The sequence below is a fragment of the Danio rerio genome, chromosome 6 (assembly GCF_052040795.2).
Source record: "Danio rerio strain M-AB ecotype USA chromosome 6, GRCz13ab, whole genome shotgun sequence".
Lineage (NCBI taxonomy): Eukaryota > Metazoa > Chordata > Actinopteri > Cypriniformes > Danionidae > Danio > Danio rerio.
In genome coordinates this window covers 33847692-33869556 of record NC_141026.1, presented here as the reverse complement: position 1 = coordinate 33869556, position 21865 = coordinate 33847692, and the positions used below count along the sequence as shown (strand labels likewise).

At 36.7% G+C, this 21865-nt stretch overlaps 1 protein-coding gene and 1 long non-coding RNA gene across 3 annotated transcripts in view; one reads left to right on the top strand and one right to left on the bottom strand.

Moving 5' to 3' along the window:
* The window catches only part of cachd1 (cache domain containing 1), a 152444-nt gene extending 131640 nt beyond the window's left edge, over positions 1–20804 (top strand). For both annotated transcript variants that reach the window (XM_087257443.1, XM_087257444.1), the window contains exons 23-27: positions 1043–1194; positions 3440–3601; positions 8158–8235; positions 12564–12665; positions 19498–20804. In XM_087257443.1, coding sequence (XP_087113569.1) covers positions 1043–1194; positions 3440–3601; positions 8158–8235; positions 12564–12665; positions 19498–19745 — 742 coding nt within the window. In that variant the 3' untranslated portion in view covers positions 19746–20804. The remainder of the gene's footprint in view (positions 1–1042; positions 1195–3439; positions 3602–8157; positions 8236–12563; positions 12666–19497) is intronic.
* LOC147843548 (uncharacterized) lies at positions 14620–19438 on the bottom strand. The gene is made up of 2 exons (XR_015493786.1): positions 15461–19438; positions 14620–15259 (listed from the first exon to the last, which is right to left on the bottom strand). It is a non-coding gene; the product is annotated as an uncharacterized LOC147843548 (long non-coding RNA).
* Positions 20805–21865: the final 1061 nt, after the last annotated feature.

Sequence of the window (21865 nt, the reverse complement as noted above, 5' to 3'; positions counted from 1 at the left end):
ATACTATGATAGCTGTTTTAATATCATGTTATGATTGAATTGCCTCTTGTTACAGTTACAGTATGAAATAGTTTGATTTCAAGCAGGAACAAGCATGTTTATGGGCCATTGACATGACAACATTGAAGTGGGCTATATTTAGTTAATTAAATGCTAAACATTAGATGGTAAAAATGCATACACTTTTTTTTTAATTGTACAATTTTTTATGGCTTAAGTTAATTTCTAATTGTAGAATATTTATGTGTCTCATTTAATGTATTGGTTAATATGATGTTTAAATAGATTGTTTGGTTAAACAAAATTATGAAAAATTGTGGAAAAAACATAATAAATTTAATCAGCTGTAGTTAGAAATGATGCTGAGTTTTTCTTCTCTAAGGATTTATTATGAGGTCTCTGTCGCCATCTTGAGAATGGACACACATCAACAGTCTTTGCTCTGCTCAGTATAACAGGCTGATGGATGTTGACGCACGGTATCTCCGAAATTATGAATATTTAAAATAAGCACTATCCGTAGATATGTTTAAATATTATATCATATCAAATATTTGTATTATTGTTGTTTTCAAAATTTCCTTTAGTTGAAATAATAATAAAAGTAATTAATTAAAATATTTAAACTATCTGTAGATATAATAATAATATTAATAATGATAACGATAATAACTAGTTTAAATACACAACTTTATTTAAAAGTAAAGAAAATCTCATTTTAAAATAAAAATGTATTCAAATTATTTGTAAAAATAAAAAAAAATCCTGATATCCTGTTTTTGTAGTCAGTGGGTAAAATTAATACATAAGGAAAATAATACTTTAATTGAGCAAGACCACATTAAATTAAATAATTTGCAAATGAATGCGTTTAAACTTTATATTAATAAACAAAAGTTAAGGATCAGTTTCTGCATCTAAATGCAGCCTTAAACCTTGACAGTCTTGATTCAAAACATTACAATTGTATCCACCATAAACCTATATAAGTACATTAAGTGCTTTGTATGTAACACTGCTTTGTGTCTGTTCTGGGTTTCAGTGACTGTTTTGGTGTTCTGGACTGTGAGTGGTGTATGGTGGACAGCGATGGAAAGACTCACCTGGATAAGCCTTACTGTGCCCTGCAGAAGGAGTGTTTCGGAGGCATAGTGGGCGCCAAGAGTCCTTATGTGGATGGAATGGGCATTTTAGGTGAGCTACTGCTTCGGTCGTGACACACGGCGCACTTTATTAAGAGATACGTTTTAAATGCAGCTAAATAATAAGGTTGAGTCACAGTAGTTGGCCAATTAATAGTTTTTATTTTTTCTATTTCTATTTTTAGTTTTGTTGCTTAAAGCAAGACACTGCAGGCAAACTAGTTTTTTTTAACCTGTGTACTTTTGAGATTTACATCTTTTAATATTGTTTTTTTTTCAATCTAATGGAAAAATGTTTCTTTTATTGCACCTATCAATTTGTGTCTGACGATTTCAATTACAGTACATGTTTTAAAGGGCAATTTCTCAAAATAAGTTTTTCTCCTGCATTAAGCCACAAATCTCCACCCACTGACATTACAGTTTATCCAGTAACACTTTAGAATAGTCTTACATTGGCTAATGTATTCATCAACCGTATGAATATTCTTTTAAAGCATTTATTAATCATAGTTCAACATTAACTAATGTCGAGTTAAGACTGCATGATTTTTTAGCAGAGTTTCATCACATTTTACTGCCGTGCTTCTAAAAGCAGTTCACGGAGAGAGAAAAGACAGAATGCCTACACTGTTTGTTTTCCTTATTTTGCGAAAGCACACACGTTTGTCGTTGTTGTGAGTGTACACAACAAAAAGTAGACACATAATATATTCAAGTGATGTATTGATCTTATCTGTACAATCAAAACTGAAAGTGTAATTTAAGTTCATATTAGCAGTTTGACGACACTACAAATCAAAATGCGTATACATGGTCTTCGACCACAGGGGGTTAACTTCTCGCCCAACCTCCTGCTGGCCTGCAGGTACCCACACTAGTGGATGTTGCTCTGTCATTGGCTTTAGGTGATCGCTGATGTTATTTTCAATCAATTTCACACAGCATGATTTGAATCGCCGACAGCTCCAGATATTTAGCATGCCATATATCTCACGGGCATCTCTCAGATCGCATCTTTGATAAGTTCACACTGTGTGATTGTTACTCAGGTAAACGAGCACCTATTTGCCTGTGATTACTGGCATTTGTCTGAGATTTCTCAAAACCTGCCGGCGAAAAATCATGCTGTCTGAGCTCGGCATAATGCATGATTGAAATTCAAAGTTGTGCTTGTTAACATTAGGTAATGTACAGTGAGTTAACATGATCTGATGTTATTTAACGGAAATAACCAACCAAAGTTGAATAAATACAGCAATAAATCTATTACTAACTGTTGTTTGTTCATGTTAGTAATTACATAGTAAGTTCAATTAGTTAGTAAATTCAATTCAAACAGCTTGGTGTGCTTTAAAGGATTATAATGCATTACATGGAGGCAAAGGACCACACGACGCGCAGTGAAATTTAACGTACTTTAAAATAAATATAGACTTGTTTAAAAAAATTTTAAAGCTTGATTTTGTGGCATAATTGATGAGTATTTTTCTAATTTTGCTAATTTCCCGTCCACCAACAGTCCTCATCGGTTTCTGGGCAACACATGTGAGTTGCTATGGTTATCTTTAAAAACGTTTGGGAGAAGTGCATTTATTTCGAACTGTAATTAAAACTGACTGGAACTACCTGTGCGTTTTAACGAAAATAATGCACACCCTCCAGCCAATCAGAATCAGGAATTTCAACAGACCATGGAATAACAAACAATAACTAATGGACCAATATTTTAAAGGGTTACGGTTTATTCTTCTGTAAGAAGAAGGTTTTTACATACAGTTGTCTTGAAGTGTCTTGAAAAATATCTAGTCAAATATTATTTATTGTCATCATGGCAAAGATTAAATAAATCAGTTATTAGAAATGAGTTATTAAAACTATTATGTTTAGAAATGTGTTGAAAAAATCTGCTCTCCGTTAAACAGAAATTGGCAAAAAAAAAATAAACGGTGCTAATAATTCAGGGGGGCTGATAATTCTGATTTTAACTATATATGTTTATATATAATTTGGCTGCTTATACTCATCATTTTATTCTACAGAATTGGAACCTGACTTCATGCAAAGTTCCGGTATTTGTCTGGAAAATTAATCCAAATTAGGACATATTTCACTCAATAAATATAACTTTTTATAATATAAATATATAAAAAAGTTTGCGATTCATAAAGTAATCAATAAACTGAGGAAGTATGGTGATAACTATTAGAATTTTTACACTATTTAACTGCACTGTTTTGCCTTAAAGAATGATATTAATATGCATTCTACTTTTCTTAATGTCATTATGTCTTCAGATGAGGAGTTGGCTTCGCTGAACATGATCAAGAGTGCTCCTGTGGGCCCTGTGGCTGGAGGGATTATGGGATGCATCATGGTTTTGGTGTTGGCCGTTTATGCCTATAGGCACCAGATCCACCGTCGCAGTCATCAGCACATGTCACCGCTGGCCGCACAGGGTAAGTCTGGACACTTGAGTCTTATGGGGAAAACCTGATTATTTATATATTTAGGACTTATAAGAAATGGCATTCATGTCTTTTATCCTTATTTGAATTTAGTAGATAAGCACTGAGAGCGACACGGTGGCTCAGTGGTTAGCACTGTCACCTCACAGCAAGAACTCACTGATTCAAGTCCCTGGCTCAGTTGGCATTTCTGTGTGGAGTTTGCATGTTCTACCTGTGTTGGCATGGGTTTCTCTGGGTGCTCTGGCTTCCCCCTCAAGTCCAAAGACATGCGCTATAAGTGAATTGAATAAACTAAAATGACTGTAGTGTATGTGTGTGTATGGGTGTTCCCCAGTACTGGAAGTAGTGTTTCACCACAATTCTCAAATATTTGTAAACTATATGGATTGTTAGATTATTACACATATTTGCAGGAGCGAATCCTTCCATGGTAAGTGACAACTAGAAAAGTAAAGTTTGTAGACAACTTTATAGTGGCTTTAAAGTTCGAAGTAGCTTTAAAAATTAAATGATTGAAGTAGTTTTTAAGAAATTTGAAGCAGTCGGTATAGATAGATAACTGCATATAGGTTAGCAGGTTTAGTATGGATTGGCATGGTTCTTGCTAGGTAGTTGCTAGGGAGGTCTGAGTGCTTGCTAAGATGTTGCTAGGCGATTGCTAGGGTGTTCTGAGTGGTTGCTAGGGTGTTTTGACTGTTTAAGGCGTTGCTAGGCTGTTTTTAAGGTGTTCTGAGTGGGTGCTTGGTGGTTGCTAAGGCATTGCTAGGGTGTTCCAGGTAGTTGTTAAAGTGTTGCTAGGTGGTTGCTAGGGTATTCTGAGTGGTTGCTAGGTCGACCACTAATTGGTTGTTAAGGTGTTGCTAGGTTGTTGTTAGTGGTTGCTAAGGTACTACTAGGATGTTCTAGGTGGTCGCTAAGGTGTTGCTAGGCGGTTGCTAGAGTGTTCTGAGTGGTTGTTAGGTCGTTGCAAAATTGTTGCTAGGCATTTGCTATGGTTTTCCGACTGGTTGCTAAGGCATTGCTAGGGTATTCTGAGTGGTTACTAAGGCATTACTAGGTGGTTTCTAGGGTGCTCTAGATGATTGCTAGGTCGTTGCTAGGGTGTTATAGGTGGTTTCTAAGGTGTTGCTATACAGTTGCTAAGGTGTTGCTAGGCGGTTGCTAAGGTGTTCTGAGTGGTTGCTAGGCAGTTGCTAACATTACCATGGTTTTAGTATGAATTAGCATGCTGCTAGTATTCATTCATTTTTGGCTTAGTCCCTTTTCTTAATCTGGGGTCGCCACAGCGTGGACTGTGGGGGTAACCGGAGCACCCGGAGAAAACCTACGGTAACGCAGGGAGAACATGCAAGCTCCACACAGAAACGCCAACTGACCCAGCCGAGGCTTGAACCAGCAACCTTCTTGCTGTGAGGCGACAGCACTACCTTCTGCGTCACCTGCTAGCATGTTTCTAGCATAAATTCTGGTTTTGCCATTCTGAGTGAGAAAACAGATACCGTGTTGCAGGAAGACGCACCCTATTGCGCAGGAACTGAAAGCACGCACCTAAATCAGTCCGATTTTGTTCGTTTGGTGCGTTCACATGCAGCTTTTCAGTCTAGATGAAACCAGACATGAGCCAACGCGTAGTGACAACACAGTTGGTTTTCATCAGTACTAGTTGGTTGGTGTCAGCTTAGTGTGTGCCGGCCCTTAGATCAAAGGATCAGAGAAAGCCCATGTATACATCTATCAATAGACACTTCACCTAAAAGACTTCGGGAAAGTGGACAGGAGGGACAGATTAAAGTTGCTCTAACAATATTTTTGACCACAATGTTGGATCAAGTTCCAAAACACTTGCAGCCAATCAGCAGAAAGAGGTGTGTCTAGTAACTTTGCTAGAGATATCAAAAAAGGGACAAGGTTGTCATTCCCAATATTCCCAATATTCCCAATAGTTCAATTTTGAATCATTCTCTCATAGCAAATTAACTGTTAGAGTTAGTGATATTGAAATGATATTGAACTAGAGTTGTGTTGCTATGGAAGCTCTTAGGATGATATTAACAGAAGGAATGCCACTTCAAATGTGGAAGCAAATGGGCATACTTTGATTAAAGATTAACGAAACTTTAATTCAGTGGATTAACTTGCACAGATTAATTATTTACCTTAAGAATAACACTGTGAGCAAGCAAAATAAACATTCTAAATTTGGATTTCACGTGGTCTTTAAAACATCAGGAATACATGTAAATTCGCCTTCATCTACTTGTGATCTAAATGGCCATAAGGCAGATAATTACCATGTGTAAACAGGCTCTTACTTGACACCAATTGAACTCATTTAATGGGACAGTTCAACCAAAAATGAAACTAACCTCATTATTTATTCTCCCTATTGTGGTTATATCCTTTGAGTTTCTTTTTTCTGTTGAACACAGATATTTAAAAAAAATGCTGGTTGCCCATTGTATTCCATAGTACTAAACAAAAATACTATGGATCTTAATGAGTAGCAGCTACTAACATTTTATTAAATATTTTCTTTTGTGTTCAACAAGAAAGAAACTCAAATACATTTTGAACAAGTGAAAGGTGTGTAAACAATGCCAGAATTTTCATTTTGGGTGAGCTATCCCTTTAAGAAATTGTTTCATAAAATTTTGCCAGATGAAGTTTTAGAATTGTATCAACTTATTTTAATGTAAAAAGTCTAATGTAATATACACTCACGGGCCACTTTATAAGGTAAACCTTACTAGTATCGGGATGGACCTTAATCCTTCGTGGCATAGATTCAAGGTCCTGGAAATATTCCTCAGAGATTTTGGTTCATATTGACATCATAGCATTACACAGGTGCTGCAGATTTGTTGGCTGCATTTCTATGATGTGATTCTCCCATTCCACCGCATTCCTAAGGTGCACTATTGGATTGAGATCTGGTGACTGTTGATGCCTTTTGATTACAGTGAACTAATTGTCATGTTCAAGAAACCAGTCTGAGATGATTTTTGCTTTATGACATGGCACGTTATTCTGCTGGAAGTAGCCATTACAAGATAGGTACACTGGTCATAAAGAGATGGACAATGGTCAGCAACAATACTATGGTAGGGTGTGGTATTGACACGATGCAATACACCACCACCACCATCACCACCAGCCTGAACCATTGATACAAGGCAGGATAGATCCACGCTTTTTTTTGGTTGTTGTTGACGCCAAATTCTGACCCTACCATCTGAATGTTGCAGCAGAAATCCAGACTCATCACACCAGGCAACATTTTTCCAATCTTCTGCTGTCCATTTTTGGTGAGCCTGTGCGAATTTTAGCCTCAGTTTCCTGTTCTTAGCTGACAGGAGTGGCACCCGGTGTGGTCTTCTGCTGTTGTAGCCTATCCGCCTGAAGTTGGACGTGTTGTGCATTCAGGGATGCTCTTCTGTATACCTCTACTGTAACGAGTGGGTATTTGAGTTATTGCTGCCTTTCTATTAGTCTGGCCATTCTCCTCTGACCTCTGGCATCAACAAGGCATTTGCGCCCACAGAACTGCCACTCACTAGAATTTTTTTTTTTTTTAGAAACCTTTTTCTGACCATTCTCTTTAAACCCTAAAGATGGTTGTGCGTGAAAATCCCAGTAGATTAGCAGTTTCTGAAATACTCAGACCAGACCATCAAAATAAAAAAATCAACCATGCCACATTCAAAATGAACAAGCAATTGTGCCTAATAAAGTGGCCGGTGAGTGTAACTTTTGTTTGTCTGTTTATATATTTATGTATTTATTATATTTATATTATTCTAAATGGTCTTGACCAAGAAGCTGACATAGCAATAAATAAAACATGCGATACGATACTCGATATCAATTCAAATGTGTGTTCTGCTTGCATGATGTGAACTGCTTTGTATATATTGCTTCAGAACACAAATTTTGATACAAGGTGCAAACTGATAAAGAGAAGGGTAAAGTCAGCATGAAAAGTCGTTTTGGAGACAGAGCAAGTGAAACTCCCTTTAATGAGGGAAAAATTATTGAGTGCACTTTTAAAGTGCACTGCTCTCTGTGCTAATGAGATACTAAAACACCTCTGACCGCTGAAAGGACCTCAGACGGATATAAAAGTAATTTATAGAGCTGAATTCCCACTTCCCTCGCTGTCGCTCCCTCTTGCAAACTCCGCTTCAGTATGTGCAAGAAGTTTTACTTGATATGATGCAATATAAATCTGCTTGATTCAGTCTGTTTTGCAGTTACATAAACTGTCTGAGAGGGTCTGCCTTGGTTTCAATCTCCATTTTAGATCGAATGGACTGGAATGTCTTATATTCCCTTGAATCGGCTCTTTGCAGTTTTGCAATGTTTGATGGGCATTCGTGGGCAAAAATGAAGTTCATCAATTTAGATTTGACGCCTGTTCGTCTTTTATTTTATGGCTGCGAACCAAAAGAGAAGACAAAGGTATATTACATCAAATGTGTTGAGGATTGCTCTGTCTTTCTAATCTTGTCTTCTGCCTGTCTGTCTTTCTCTCTTTCTTTTATCAGAAATGTCTGTGCGGATGTCCAACCTGGACAACGAGCGAGATGACAGAGATGAAGACAGCCACGAAGACAGAGGAATAAGTAAGATACACCCAGCTGCCAGTCTGGCACAGCTTCATATGAATTAACATTGAAAACCTATAATGGCCGTTTTAGCATTAGCGATTTCGCCAAGGGCTTTATGAACATCACATCTGCAGCATTATATATTCTACCGTCAATGCTGTTTTTCACAGAGTGCATCAGGCACCAAATGGATGATAATCCTTCGATTCTTTGTGTACGGTGTGCTGTTTTATTCTTCTAGACTGAAAAGCAAGCATTCATGCTCACAATGGTGCCGTGTCATTCTTGTTTGATAATTGCCTCAAACGGGCATGCGGGTTAGCCTGATGTCATAATTGGGCTCATCTTTAGTGACAATATTATAATGCGTTTCTGCATTCTTGTTCAGATGCACATTTTATAATTAGAATTATATTTAATAGCATTTATAGCACTAGAAATGTCCATGGAATTGAGCAGGAGTAGGATATAATATTGATTATCAATGGAAAAAAAAACTTGTTTTATAGAAAGCATGCGAAGTACTAACAAAGGAAGTTATTGGCAAACTTTATGCCAGATAGACTGCCATTGTAAATGCACAACTGTTGGTGCATTCAGTTTGTTTTTGTTGTTTTAATTGTCAGAATAATCATCATTGTTGCAGAAACAGTCTAGACTGAGTTTTGGGAACTTAACCCAAAATACTACAAACGCTTAGGCTCAAATGCAACCTGTAAACAGGAACTGACCAGCTTTAAACAAAGCATAAAATTGTTTGCAAACTGTTTGGCTGGATGTACTTCCGACTGTGTACTTGCAAAGTAAGTTTTAATTAAGATGCAAAATTTGATAACAAAACAGGTTACTTATAAACCTCAACACGTGAAAAAACTGTTTGTAGCATGTCATATTCTTTCATTTATGAATAGACTACTGTAGTGTTCGTTGTTAAAGGGATAGTTCACCCAGAAATGAAAACTCTTTCATCATTTACTCATCCTTCACTTTAATCCAAATTTATTTGAGATTCTTTCTTCTAAACATAAAAGTAGTTATTTAGAAAAAAATGCTACTTATAAAACAAGTAACTGGATGGCCTACTACTACCAGCGAGATTCTGAACTGTGCATCCAATGGATGCTACACTATCCCATGATGCTGTGCGAGAGAATTCATGAACTGGAGTGACACAACTGACCTGAATAGATCATGTGAATAACCAATAGCCGATGTAGTGCCTCTGAATTCCATTCATACTATATAAAACATACTTTTCTAACAATCAGGTAGTAAATTCAAGTTGAAATGTAGTACAGTGTTCCTTGTTAATCGTGAGAGTTATGTTATAAAAATAGCCCACAATAGGTGAAATCCACAAGGTAGCACACTTTATTTTTTACAGTTATTATGGATGTTTTAAGGTTGTAAAACCCCTCACTACACTATTTTTTCAGATAGGCATAAACATTTCCACACTTTTCTCTCTTGTTTCAACACTCGCGTAACTTCTAACTTCCATTAGCTTGTCCAGAAGTCCAACTTTTGGTGTGATGGTTAGCATCTTCCTCTGCCTTTTGCGTGCTACCGCAGGTGCCTTTGATGGTGCAGAAAGTTTTGTTGACATTTTGGTGTTTGGAGAGAAAACTTGCAAACATGATACAGTACAGCACTTCAGACTCACACTGCTAGCAATCAATGATTTATGTAAATTTGGCAAGCTGAATGCATTCTGTACTGTATAGGAGACACGGCACAGAGGAGATTGATTGACAATGGTCTACAGCTAATCAGGATGCAGAACACAATTCGCTGTGGGAAAAAAAAAATCATGTCAAGTTGCTTGAAAAAAATCCACAAAACTTTGAGATCGCGAAAGGTGAACCATGCTATGGCGAGGGACCATTGTATATACTCAAGAAGCAGGTGATTTTGGATGCAGCCCTAATGACTTGCATAGTAATTTTTCTGCCATCAACCAGCATATTTCAAAATATCTTCTTTGTTCAATAGACAAAGGTTTTAAACCACATAACGTAAATGCAGAGGTAAATCACGTTTAGTCATAAGTAGGCCCACACGGAATCTGTGCACACAGATTTTCAGCCCATCATTTATTCTGTTTATTTGCTTGAGTAAATTTGTGTAAATCTATATTTATTCAGTTTTTAAATTAATTACTGTAATATTATTGACATTATATGAAAACGTTCATCTGATTTATGTACAATGCCGTTTGTATAGTAATATTTTCTGTCTTTTACTAGATATATTGAATGAGAGACGTGCTTTGTTTACCAAATAAAGTGAATCTAATTTGATTTGCATTTTAAACAATAAATAACAGTTAAAAAGATATTACTTTTTACTTCATATATTAAGGTTTTAGATATGATGGTGCCAAAACAATTCAGCAGAAATCTGCAGATTTTTACCAAATTTCTCTGCAGAAATAGCAAAAAAACGTCCGCAGACTCCGTCTTTCCCTAGTCATAAGTGATATTTAGAAATAATATTTAGAAATAACTATTCGAAATGAACTTGATTCAGATGCAGAGTGTTTCTTTATGGCAAGCTGTTTTGACATTTAGGGCCCTATCATACACCCGGCGCAAGGCACAACGCAATTGTGTTTGCTAGTTTTTAGCTCGGCGCAGGAGTTGTTTTGGCGTGTTGCACCACACTGTTTAAATAGCAAATGCATTTGCGCTCATATGTGCACCCATAGGCGTTCTGGTCTAAAAAAGGTGGCGTGTTGCTATTTTGAGGAACTATAATTAACTGGTTTATAGACCAGATCAAAGCAGCTCTATAGTCCAGCGCAGAGAACGTTAGTTGTGCGCCTCGCTTATACACTGCTTAATACACACAGGATGTACAGCAATACGCAAATATATTTACATATAAAAAAATTAAAGGATTAAAATATTACAAAAAATATTATTTTCTAGCCGACATAAATATAAAAACCATACTTTCATGCCTTCCTCATCTCAGGGGGCTTTTTCAGTTTATTCATAACAATTTGCATTTGTATAATATTATTATTATTAGCAATATTATTTATTATTTGCATATGTATGTCTGTTTTATTAAAAACAAGCTTAGATTTGTCCACCTGTCAGATTTTAGACCATATGGGGCAAAGTATGTGTATTAGGATATAACTCAGTTTTTTGAACACACTTCACTATTACTGTTCATTTATTTGTTTGCTGGAAATTAGAACTGAATTTAGAAATAGTTTTGAAACAAATCTTTGTGCTTAACAAACGAAATTAATTATGTATATGCTAATAGATGTCTGTGCGTACAACACCTTTCCCTATCTACGAGAGTGAAAGTAAAGAATGAGGAGGCTCATTCTCTCCTTTTTGCGCTGTAGAAGCTCTGTTTAACTATTTTCTCACTAGTGAAGCATTCAGTTTTTCCACTTACAAAGTCCGCCATGTAAATAGCAAATGTGCTATGGCGCGACGCAACTAACTCTTAAAGGGAATGGGAGATGAGACTCTTAGTTTCTTCTCAAAACATACCTAGAACTAATTAAGAGAAAAGCTCAACCCTGTTAAACCATGCGCTGCGGCTCAAAGTGGATTTTTCCATCCTTGAAATAGCAAAAGTGGATTCTGACAAGCCCTTAATGCTTTTGCGCCCTGCGCTTTGGACTTTGCGCAAGGATAGTCAAAATAGAGCCCTTAATTTATAACTCATACTGGTGTCTATTTTCATTTTACTGGTGCTTTTTTTTAGATACTAGTATCTTTTTCATGAAGAACTAGTACTTATTCATTAGATACTAGTGCCTATTCTTTAGATACTAGTGCTTTTTTAAAAATATACTAGTGCTTACTCATTAAACACTAGTTTTTTTTTAATTAGATACCAGTACTCATTCACTAGATACCAGTACCTATTAAATAGATACTTGCACTCATGTATTAGTTCCTAGTACTTATTCATTAGATACTAGTGCTTATGTATTACATACTAGTACTTATTTTAATAGTAACAACTGTAGTAACTATTCTGTTGGTACTAGTAATAAATAAAAAAATTTCCATTGATTTCTAAAAAATAACCACTAGTAAAATGAAGATAGATTCTCGTACGGGTTATAGGTTATACAGTATGTCAAAACTGCTTGCCATAGTAGCTTTGCATGTCTGAATAAGTCATATTTTAGCATTTTTCCTCAGTGTTTACAGAGTTCATCCCCAGTATGACCTTTTATATGAGAAATATCTGCGAGTGTGTTATTGCCTTTTAAATTTCCTGTTCTCCTGCACTGCGCTGGTCAGCTTCAGACCCAAGTGTTTTATTGTTATATGACCGCTTGCCTTTTTCTCTCCTTCTCTCTGCAGTCAGCAACACTCGATTCATTGCTGCAGTTATTGAGAGGCACACACACAGTCCAGAACGACGGCGGAGATACTGGGGCCGGTCAGGGACTGAAAGTGACCACGGTAAGCGTGAATATGTGTCGGTACACTCTTCCCTTAAAATAAAAAGGAAAAAAAAGATCCTTTTGAAAACGAAGGTTAAAGAAATATTCAAAAGCGCCACCATCAAATGTCTCACCTCAAAAAAAAAAAAATCTAGTGAGTTTTCTTATTGAAATAAAGCAATGCCTACAGTGGATGCTAGTGTTGGGTCTGTATTTCATTGGCGGCTCCGGGCTTGGGTTACAGTGAGTCTATAGTGCATGCTAAATCTGCCGCCCCTCAGGGACAGCAGGCTTTCTGGAGATCATTGTGTAACCAGCAAGAGGAGAAAGGGCAGGGCTATTCCACAAGGAGAGGTGCAACGAGAGAACCGGAGGAAGAAAGACAGCAAAGTGGGCAGATTGAGAGATGCCAGAACAGTTAGAGGTGGTAAAGACCAAGTACAAAAAGTTTCTTTCCTGTATTTTTATTTGGCTGGGTGAAAGGTGGCCTCCCACTGGCTTGCTCAGTCATCCAGCTTAAGGGGTCGGTTTAAAGCAATATCGATTTGGCTTTTGAGCGCATATGCAGCTTTTTCCTGCGCGCTCTGACTCATTACCCATCCACCAACACAGCGAGTTTTCGCCAGGAGCTACGCAGATATACTCGCTTCAGATCGAGGTTTTCAAGAATTTGTTTAAACAGAGATGTTTTTATTATTATTCGCCAGGAAAGGAGATGGCTTTAAGTACTTATTTGATTTCTTGGTTTTTGGATATGTTTAGGGAGACATCGTAATCTCAAAGCAGTAAACCAGCTGTTTTGGTCTGACTGCGGAGGGTTAGAGCGGATTTCAGATCTGCCTTATAGAGGCTCATGAAAACATTGATCAAAGCGAGGATCATAAGAGGTTTTTGACCTTTCTCTTCAGCTTCGATTTGGTTCCAAATGTCACACGTGGTTGAACGTTTGGCCACTTGACTGCAGGACAAGGCCTTTTTGTGCGCTTTGTAAGGACTTGGTATACTCGTAGCTATTTTTTTAATCTTTGCATGGGGTTAAAATAAGTTTGAAATACACAAGCTGTTAATCAACATCCTAGACTTCACTCCTAAGGACATTTTGGCCCATAACTGTTGGCGTAAAACAGGGCTGTTCATTTAGTTTGTCATGGGGGCCAGTTAATGAAAAGCATCCCAAATGAGGGGCCGGAGAGATATGACTTGAAATATGAGTGCTGAAACAACTGCATACAAGCAAAGACTATAGAATAGACCTTAAAAAGACTTTAATAAAAGAGCCCATATGCTGTATTTTTGCTTCTTAAGACACCCAAGTTGTATATTTCTACATTTTAATGTTAATATATTGTATTTTGAAACTGCATAATATCAGTGCCATAAACAATAGGCTTTTTTTTTTTTTTAAACATTTCAATGTTGTATTTCAAAGCACAACAAAAGCAGCACATTGCCTAAGTAGGCTTCTTCTACATTCAGACACATGCATATGTTATGTTTTAAACTGCATAATAATTATGGATGCATCAATATAGATTGTGGTTGTACGAATATATGGTCTGAAGAATAATCATGGTTTCACGATTATCAGGTCTAATGTAAATTTAAGCTTTATATTAGGTAAGTATTTCAGTAATTAAGTCAAGATCCAAATGTTTTCGGCTGCTCCAATACTCGCTTAATGTCAGGTAAGTCGCACTCTGTGCAGCCTTCAACTGTAGCATGTGCTGTATTGAACAGACACACGTCACTTCATAACTATAGCTGCCGTTTTTTAAATGAAATAGTTTTTTGATGTCTTGGTCACACTTTTTGGTGGGCCGAAACAAATTGCCTTGCGGGCCAAGTTCAGCCTGCAGGCCAACCAAATTGAATTGCCCTGGCATAAAATAACGAATTACAAATACTCAGATTACAGTAATTGAATTGAGTACTTTACTTAGTAAATTTAAAATGTATATTTTTACTTCAGTAAATTTTTTTTTGTGCTGTATCTGTATTTTTACTGTATAGCGATGTTTTGCTTAAACCTGCAGTACTATGCTTTTTTCTTGTCTATGATAATTGGCTAAGTAGAATAAGTTCTGTGATTCCTGTCCAATCAAATCGTATCAGACAGAACGACTTGGATGCTTCAGATGTACAGTGTGGACGCATTAAAAGTTTTTAAGAACACACACTCCCAGACATGCCCCTATGCACATATAGACCAGAGGTGCCCAACCCTTAATTTATCTTTTTTATTTGTATAGCGCTTTACAATGTAGATTGTGTCAAAGCAGCTTAAAATAGAAGTTCTAGTAAATTGAAACTGCTTCAGTCCAATTTTCAGAGTTGCAAATGTTGTTCAGATTAGTCCATTTCAGTGTGGTTTAAATTTCACTGCTGAAAGTCCAAACACTGATGAGCAAATCCATTGATGTGCAGCTCCCAAACCAAGGAAACAATTGGCGAGGAGCAAACTTCACCAATTGACAGAAGTGAGGGACAAAAAAATTTTTTTGAGAAAAACCAGGCTCAGTTGCTGTCTAGGTGTCAGAGGCTGGAGAACGGTGGACCCTCTCATTTGATTCAAGACTTTTTTATTGTCAGTTATCAGCAGTGACGAAAAAAATACTGAAAAATCATATTCAAGTAAATGTAGTACATTTAGAGTAAACGTATCTGTTTTAAAGCCCTGGTCAGATCATATGATTTTGTCATGATTTCGGCACAATTTCCTTGACATAGGGTGTCCTTGGGAGTCGTAAACGACAAATGGACGAGATTTAATTCTTTCCTCTCATGTAATGTGGCATAGTTCACAACAAACAATACCATGTCTGCGATGCCTCACGAAACCCTCGCAAAAAGTCCACTCATCCAACCCTGTTTCTGGAGATCTACCTTCATGCAAAGTTCAGCGGCAGCCTCGATCAAACCTACCTGTCTTAAATTACCAAGTGGTTCTTCAGAACCTACTTAGTTGGTTTAGTTGTATTTGATCAGTGTTGGAGCTGAACTGTGTAGGAAGGTAGATCTCCAGGAACAGCATTGAGCACTCTTGATTTAAGCTGTAGGTTATTGATTAAAAGATGAATCTCTATTGTATGGGAAAAAAATGTATTTTGAAACGAATTTTGTTTGGTATAATTTGTATCTTATTTTTAATGTATTTTTTGTTGGTCCAATATCTACTGAATAAACAAGAATAATGAATAACATCTAAGGTGAAGTGCTTCAAAACAAGTTCTCTAAATGCTATAGCACCAAAACACAAACTGGTGTTAAATAAAACAAAATCTAGCCTCTATAAAATAAAAGTAAAATATTCACAATTTCAGAGAAACTTATATTAAACTATTTTCATTTTTTTGATGACAAAATCATCTATTGCGTCGGTCAGTTCGCAGTTCGCATTGTATTCGCAGTACTGAACGTGTTCCTAGATTACCTTGGAAGAATGAACTCTGTTTGAAGGCTGAGAGAACTCAAACTCGTTGTGAGAATAGAGATGTTTGCATATTTGTGTTTGTCAAATAAAATTGCTTAAAACACATTCATATTTTAGAGAAACCAATGCATAACCAATGATTGATCTTATCTGTCCGTGACCCACCCATAAGTAAATATGCAGCTTGTTTTTTGGATTACCTGACATGCAGATTGAAGGCAGCACTTGCGGAATTACCTAAATAATTATTAATATTACTCTTGCTTCTATTGTCTAGTGTCACGCATGTGACGGAACTCGTCGTAAAGGTTGCTTAAAAAAACGAAACATGCTGGACTTTTTGCGAGGGTTTCGTGAGGCATCGCAGACATGGTATTGTTTGTTGTGAACTATGCCACATTACATGAGAGGAAAGAATTAAATCTCGTCCATTTGTCGTTTACGACTCCCAAGGACACCCTATGTCAAGGAAATTGTGCCGAAATCATGACAAAATCATATGATCTGACCAGGGCTTTAGAACAGATACGTTTACTCTAAATGTACTACATTTACTTGAATATGATTTTTCAGTATTTTTTTCGTCACTGCTGATAACTGACAATAAAAAAGTCTTGAATCAAATGAGTGGTTACAAACAAAACTCAAATTCAGCAGTTCACTCGTTTATTTTTAAACCCTAAATGCAGAAAACAAGGAAAACTTCAGCACTTTCTCTCCCAAAATCATTAACAAATTGCGATTTGCCAACAAGATCTGGTCACTCTTTAACTAAATGAACCACAGAAAATACCATGTTAATCTATATAATTGTCATGGATTTGCCAACAGGCACAATATTTTTTTTGGAAAGCTCAGACTTCCAAAACAAACTTAAATTTGGCTTAAAACTGTGTATAAATGACTAGTTTGTTCTTTCAATTTTGCATTTATTGTATAGATGGCTCTTGGTGTGTACCTTAATTGAACTCAGGAACTATTGTGACATTTTTACACAAGTTTTTGTAGGCAGTGTCTGACATTTAGTTGCCAGAAACCATCTCATTTATTATTCACTTCAGCTATTGAATGTTCAACTTCTTGCATTGCTGTCTAAACAGGAACTGTAGCAGTTGACAGAGGGAAATAGATTTGGGTTGTTTTCAACATTAACGTGAGCAATTTTTTTTAAAGTTGTCTAAATGTAGGTGTATAATTTGCATCTAAGTTTTTAAATCACATTTCTGGTTTATTTGATTTTCCTTTTTTTCAGTCTGACATAACATTTGTATTGTATTTTATTATTTAAAACCGCTTGTATAAAAATAGGTGTAGTAGGACGTACGTGTCAGGACATGTGCATTGCTTGAAGATAAAACTGAAAAGAACAAGAACATCATGTCACACTTCTGCCACTCCTGTGAACCACAACTACCTAATTTATGTAATCATTACTGCTACTGTATCACTGTGTGTATAACAAATGCTTGTTTGTATAATTATAAGTAGCATTACACTGGTTAAAACATTATTATTGGTATACATGAAAAATATTGGTTCTGTAAATGTAATTTTTATAGTATTTAGCACCTTTTGCTGGCACAACATGAATAAACTAATCTACACTACCTGCCAAAAGTCTTATCGTGGATCACAGTTGTGAGAGCAACAAAAATAACTTGACTTCTTGATTATTTAGAAAAGTGTCAGAAGGTAGATTTTTCTAATGAATCATTTTTTGAATTACAATCCCAATCATTAAGACCTATTGGAACTCGCATGGACCCAAGATTTTCACAGAAATCAGTAAAGTTTGGTGAAGAAAAAATCATGGTTTGGGGTTACATTAAGTAAGGGGGCGTGCAAGAGATCTGCAGAGCTGATGGCAACATCAACAGCCTGAGGTATCAAGACATTTGTGCTGCCCATTACATTATAAACCACACGAGAGGACAAAGTCTTCAGCAGGTTAGCGCTCCTTCTCAGCCTCCACTTCAAAGTTTATGAAAGCAAAGAAGGTCAAGGTGATCCACGATTAGCCAGCCCAGTCATCAGATATGAACATTTAGGAGCATGTCTGGGGAAAATGGAGGCGGCATTGAAGATGAATCCAAAGAATCTTGAGGAACTCCTGCTAGAACACTTTCTTTGCCATTTCAGATGACTTTATTAAAAAGTTATTTGAGCGATGTATGGATGCAGTCCTCCAAGCTCGTGGGCATCATACACAATATTCATTCTTTTTCCAGTGCAGCATGATTTTTATTCTATACCGTACATTATTACTGTAATGTGACAAGACTTTTGACTAAGCAAAGTCAGACTTTACTGTCCTAATGAAATAATTAAAAATCAAGGCATGATCATATTTTATTTTGGTAAAATAAGTGTAATCTAGAGGCCTTTGCCTTTATATGAGCCACAAATGATCAACTAGAAGTCGAGTTATTATTTGTTGTTGCTAAAACTAGGCGGCAAGATTTTTTTTCTGGTTGTGTATTTTCATTCAACAAACAGGCATATTTAGTTGGAACACTCAATAGTCAATAAAAGAGTCATTTCTACTTTATGCTGCCTCTTGATGACAAAATGCATTGTAGACATTACACAATGATTGATCATGAAGCAGTCTGGCATATTCGTTAACCATGAAACATCAAGTTTTATTCAGGCTAAAATCTAACACGGTTACTAGCGTAACCGAGATTATAAATTGTGTAGCCTGAACGAAGCTTTAGAGATACAACAATCTGTACTTGTAGGACGTTTCAGATTCAAATTTAACGGTAAGACTTCAGTATAGGGACCAATTCTCACTATGAACTAGTGACGAATTGCCTTACTTATTATAAGGATATTCCCGGTTTATTGTTACTTCTAAAACACATATTCTGCTTGATCTTATTCTACATCTCTAACCCTACCCAATACCTAAATCTAACTACTACCTTAATAACTATTAATAAACAGCAAATAAGATGTTTGTTGAGCTAATGCTTTGTTAATAGTGTGAATTGTAACTCAAAAAAAAGTGTGTATACATTAGAGTTAAGAACAAAATATTACTATCCTGTTTTTTATGGTGTATTTCCATTATTATGTTTAACTGAGCAAGGAGTTTTTCACAGTAATTAAGCTTTTCTTTTTTTCAATTGTCTACAGAACAAACCACTGTTATACTTATTTAAGCCTTTAAATGTCTCTTTAAGCTGAGTACTAGTATCTTGTAATATAAATCTAGCAAAATATGTACTGTCATCATGACAAAGATAAAAGAAGTCAGTTAGAAATTCGTAATGTTTAGAAATGTGTTGAAAAAACTCTTTCTGTTAAACCGATATTGGGAAGAAAAAATATAAAGGGGGGCTAGTAATGCTGACCTCAGCTGTGACACTTAACCGTAGCTTCCGAAAAGACTGATTTTGATTGCTCTTCTATGCAGGTTACAGTACCATGAGCCCTCAGGAGGACAGTGAGAACCCGCCCTGCAATAACGATCCGCTCTCAGCGGGCGTTGATGTGGGCAATCACGACGAGGACCTTGACCTGGACACTCCTCCACAGACAGCTGCTCTTCTCAGCCACAAATTCCACCCCTATCGGCACCCCCACACACACCACCCCCTGCATCTGCACACACACCACCTTCAGGCCGCCGTAACCGTTCACAGTGTGGACGCTGAGTGCTGATCCTGTCCAGCTGTGACCTCAGAACCAACCCTCAACCCTGCCCTCACCACCACCACCAATATCCAACACCAACCAACCCTTCAAGAAGAGGAGAACCTGAACTGCCTGCTCCTCTATAGGCGAACATTTGACCTCTGTAGAGGTTGTGCGGGAGTGGATTTGGCAGGTACATACGATACAGCTTTGTTTTTTTTTCAAAAAACAATGAAGATGAAAGGATTATTTTTCTACTATTTATTTAACAGGAGATAAATGAATGAAAAAAAAGATCGACTGAATCTGTCAGCTTTTCTCAGGCCCGTAAAGGTCTTTTTAGTACCCAGCCCTGGTTTTGTCTTCAACTAGACTGCACAGCAGCTTTTGAAGGATTCAATTCATGGCACATTTTGAATTTCTCGTGGGGAGAGTAAACAAAACATTTCAACGAACAATAGATGCGAATGCCACATCAAGGAGACGTGAAAATGTGGCGTATTCTTGAGGAGCTGTCACTCTCTGGATTGTTTTTGGTTTCTTTTTTTATGGTGAATCTCAAGACAATGTTCTGTGTGACCAAGGTGTCGGGCTACAAACCCCAGTGTGGGATATTAGACTTGTTTTATTATTTTAAAAGATGACTGGGAGAGAAGACTATGCTCAGTCCTGCCACTGTGTGTATAAGCTCTCGTCGTGTTTCTGATTCTTTTACATTTGGTGTACGAGAGAATGAGAGAAGCCGAGTGTGCATGTTTTGGTGCTTGTGTATGTAATTGTGTGTGTGCGCGTGTGTGTGAATGAGATGGATGTTTGATGGTACAGATGGATCATCTCCATTAATGGTGTCTTCTTTTTTTAAGTCATTAGTCAGTATTGATGGAATGCCATGACATTTTTTCAGATCCTTCTAAACCCATGTGCACTTTTTTTTCCTCAGCTGCTCGTCTGCTGATATGTAGACATCGTGCTCCTATGATTTTAGAGGGATTGTGTCTATTGTTTTCAGAATGAAATGATATACCATGTATATACATCTAAAGTTTAACAAAGTAGCTATAAATGTGTCATACACTACAAACCTTTCATCCTCGTCAGAAGTGTTTTTGGCATTGTTTAGTGACTCTGATGACATCACACGAGAATTGCGTAAGGGAAACTTTTAATTGACATTAAAACATGTGATGTGATGCTGCGACACATTAGTTTTTGTCCTAACTAGGCCTGTCACAATAAGGAATTTTTGAAGTGTGATATATTGTCACAGAAATTGTTGCGATAAGCAATATTATTGTCATTTTGAGATTTTACCACTGCTTATATTGATTATATAACAATCATGCAAATAGCGATAAACACTTTAAAATACTTATCGTTCTTAAGATTACTAAGATTCTATAACTTGATGTTAAAAAGTTAAATGTCCTATTATTAAAAATCCTGTTATGTAAATGTCCAATTATTAACGTTGACACCGGTGAAGTAAAGCGTAAATGTCAATGTAAAATGGCTTTAACGTTTAAAAAAGTCATATTGCAAAGGCAATTTTAGTATTTCACGATGAGTCAATATATTGATTATTGTGACAGGACTAGTCCTAACTATCCATAAAAGTAGCTCGAAAAATTTCTATTTAAAAAAAAAGTTTCTATTTCTGCGACGCTGTAGCTGAACAACAGCATAAACTACTATGACACTGACTATGTCTACATGGGCATCAGTAATCAAATTAATTGCTTCAATTAAGAGATTAATAAGACTAAGGTGATTACATGAGCTGCTTTTTAAATGTTCCTTTCATGATCCCGTTTTACGTGTTATAGCACAGAATTTGATTTACGTCATTGCGTCACCGCGATATCCGCATTTCCTCCGGAGTTTCATGTAATTTTGGGTGTTTCATTTTTTAGTTTGTCGACTTTAACTGCAATTTGGCACTTTCACTTTCATTCAGGAACATTTCATGCATTCCCTCCGTGACAAACGAGATATTGTAAGCAACTATGAACTGCTGGAAGAGTGCTGTTTTAATGGAAGTTCATACCGCATGCTGAACGGGGAAAAAACCCTCCGCATTTCACGATGCAGGTGTCTGTGGTCTGCACTGACTCGGTAGGTGCAGAGTTTCAAACAGCCGTGTGTGTGTG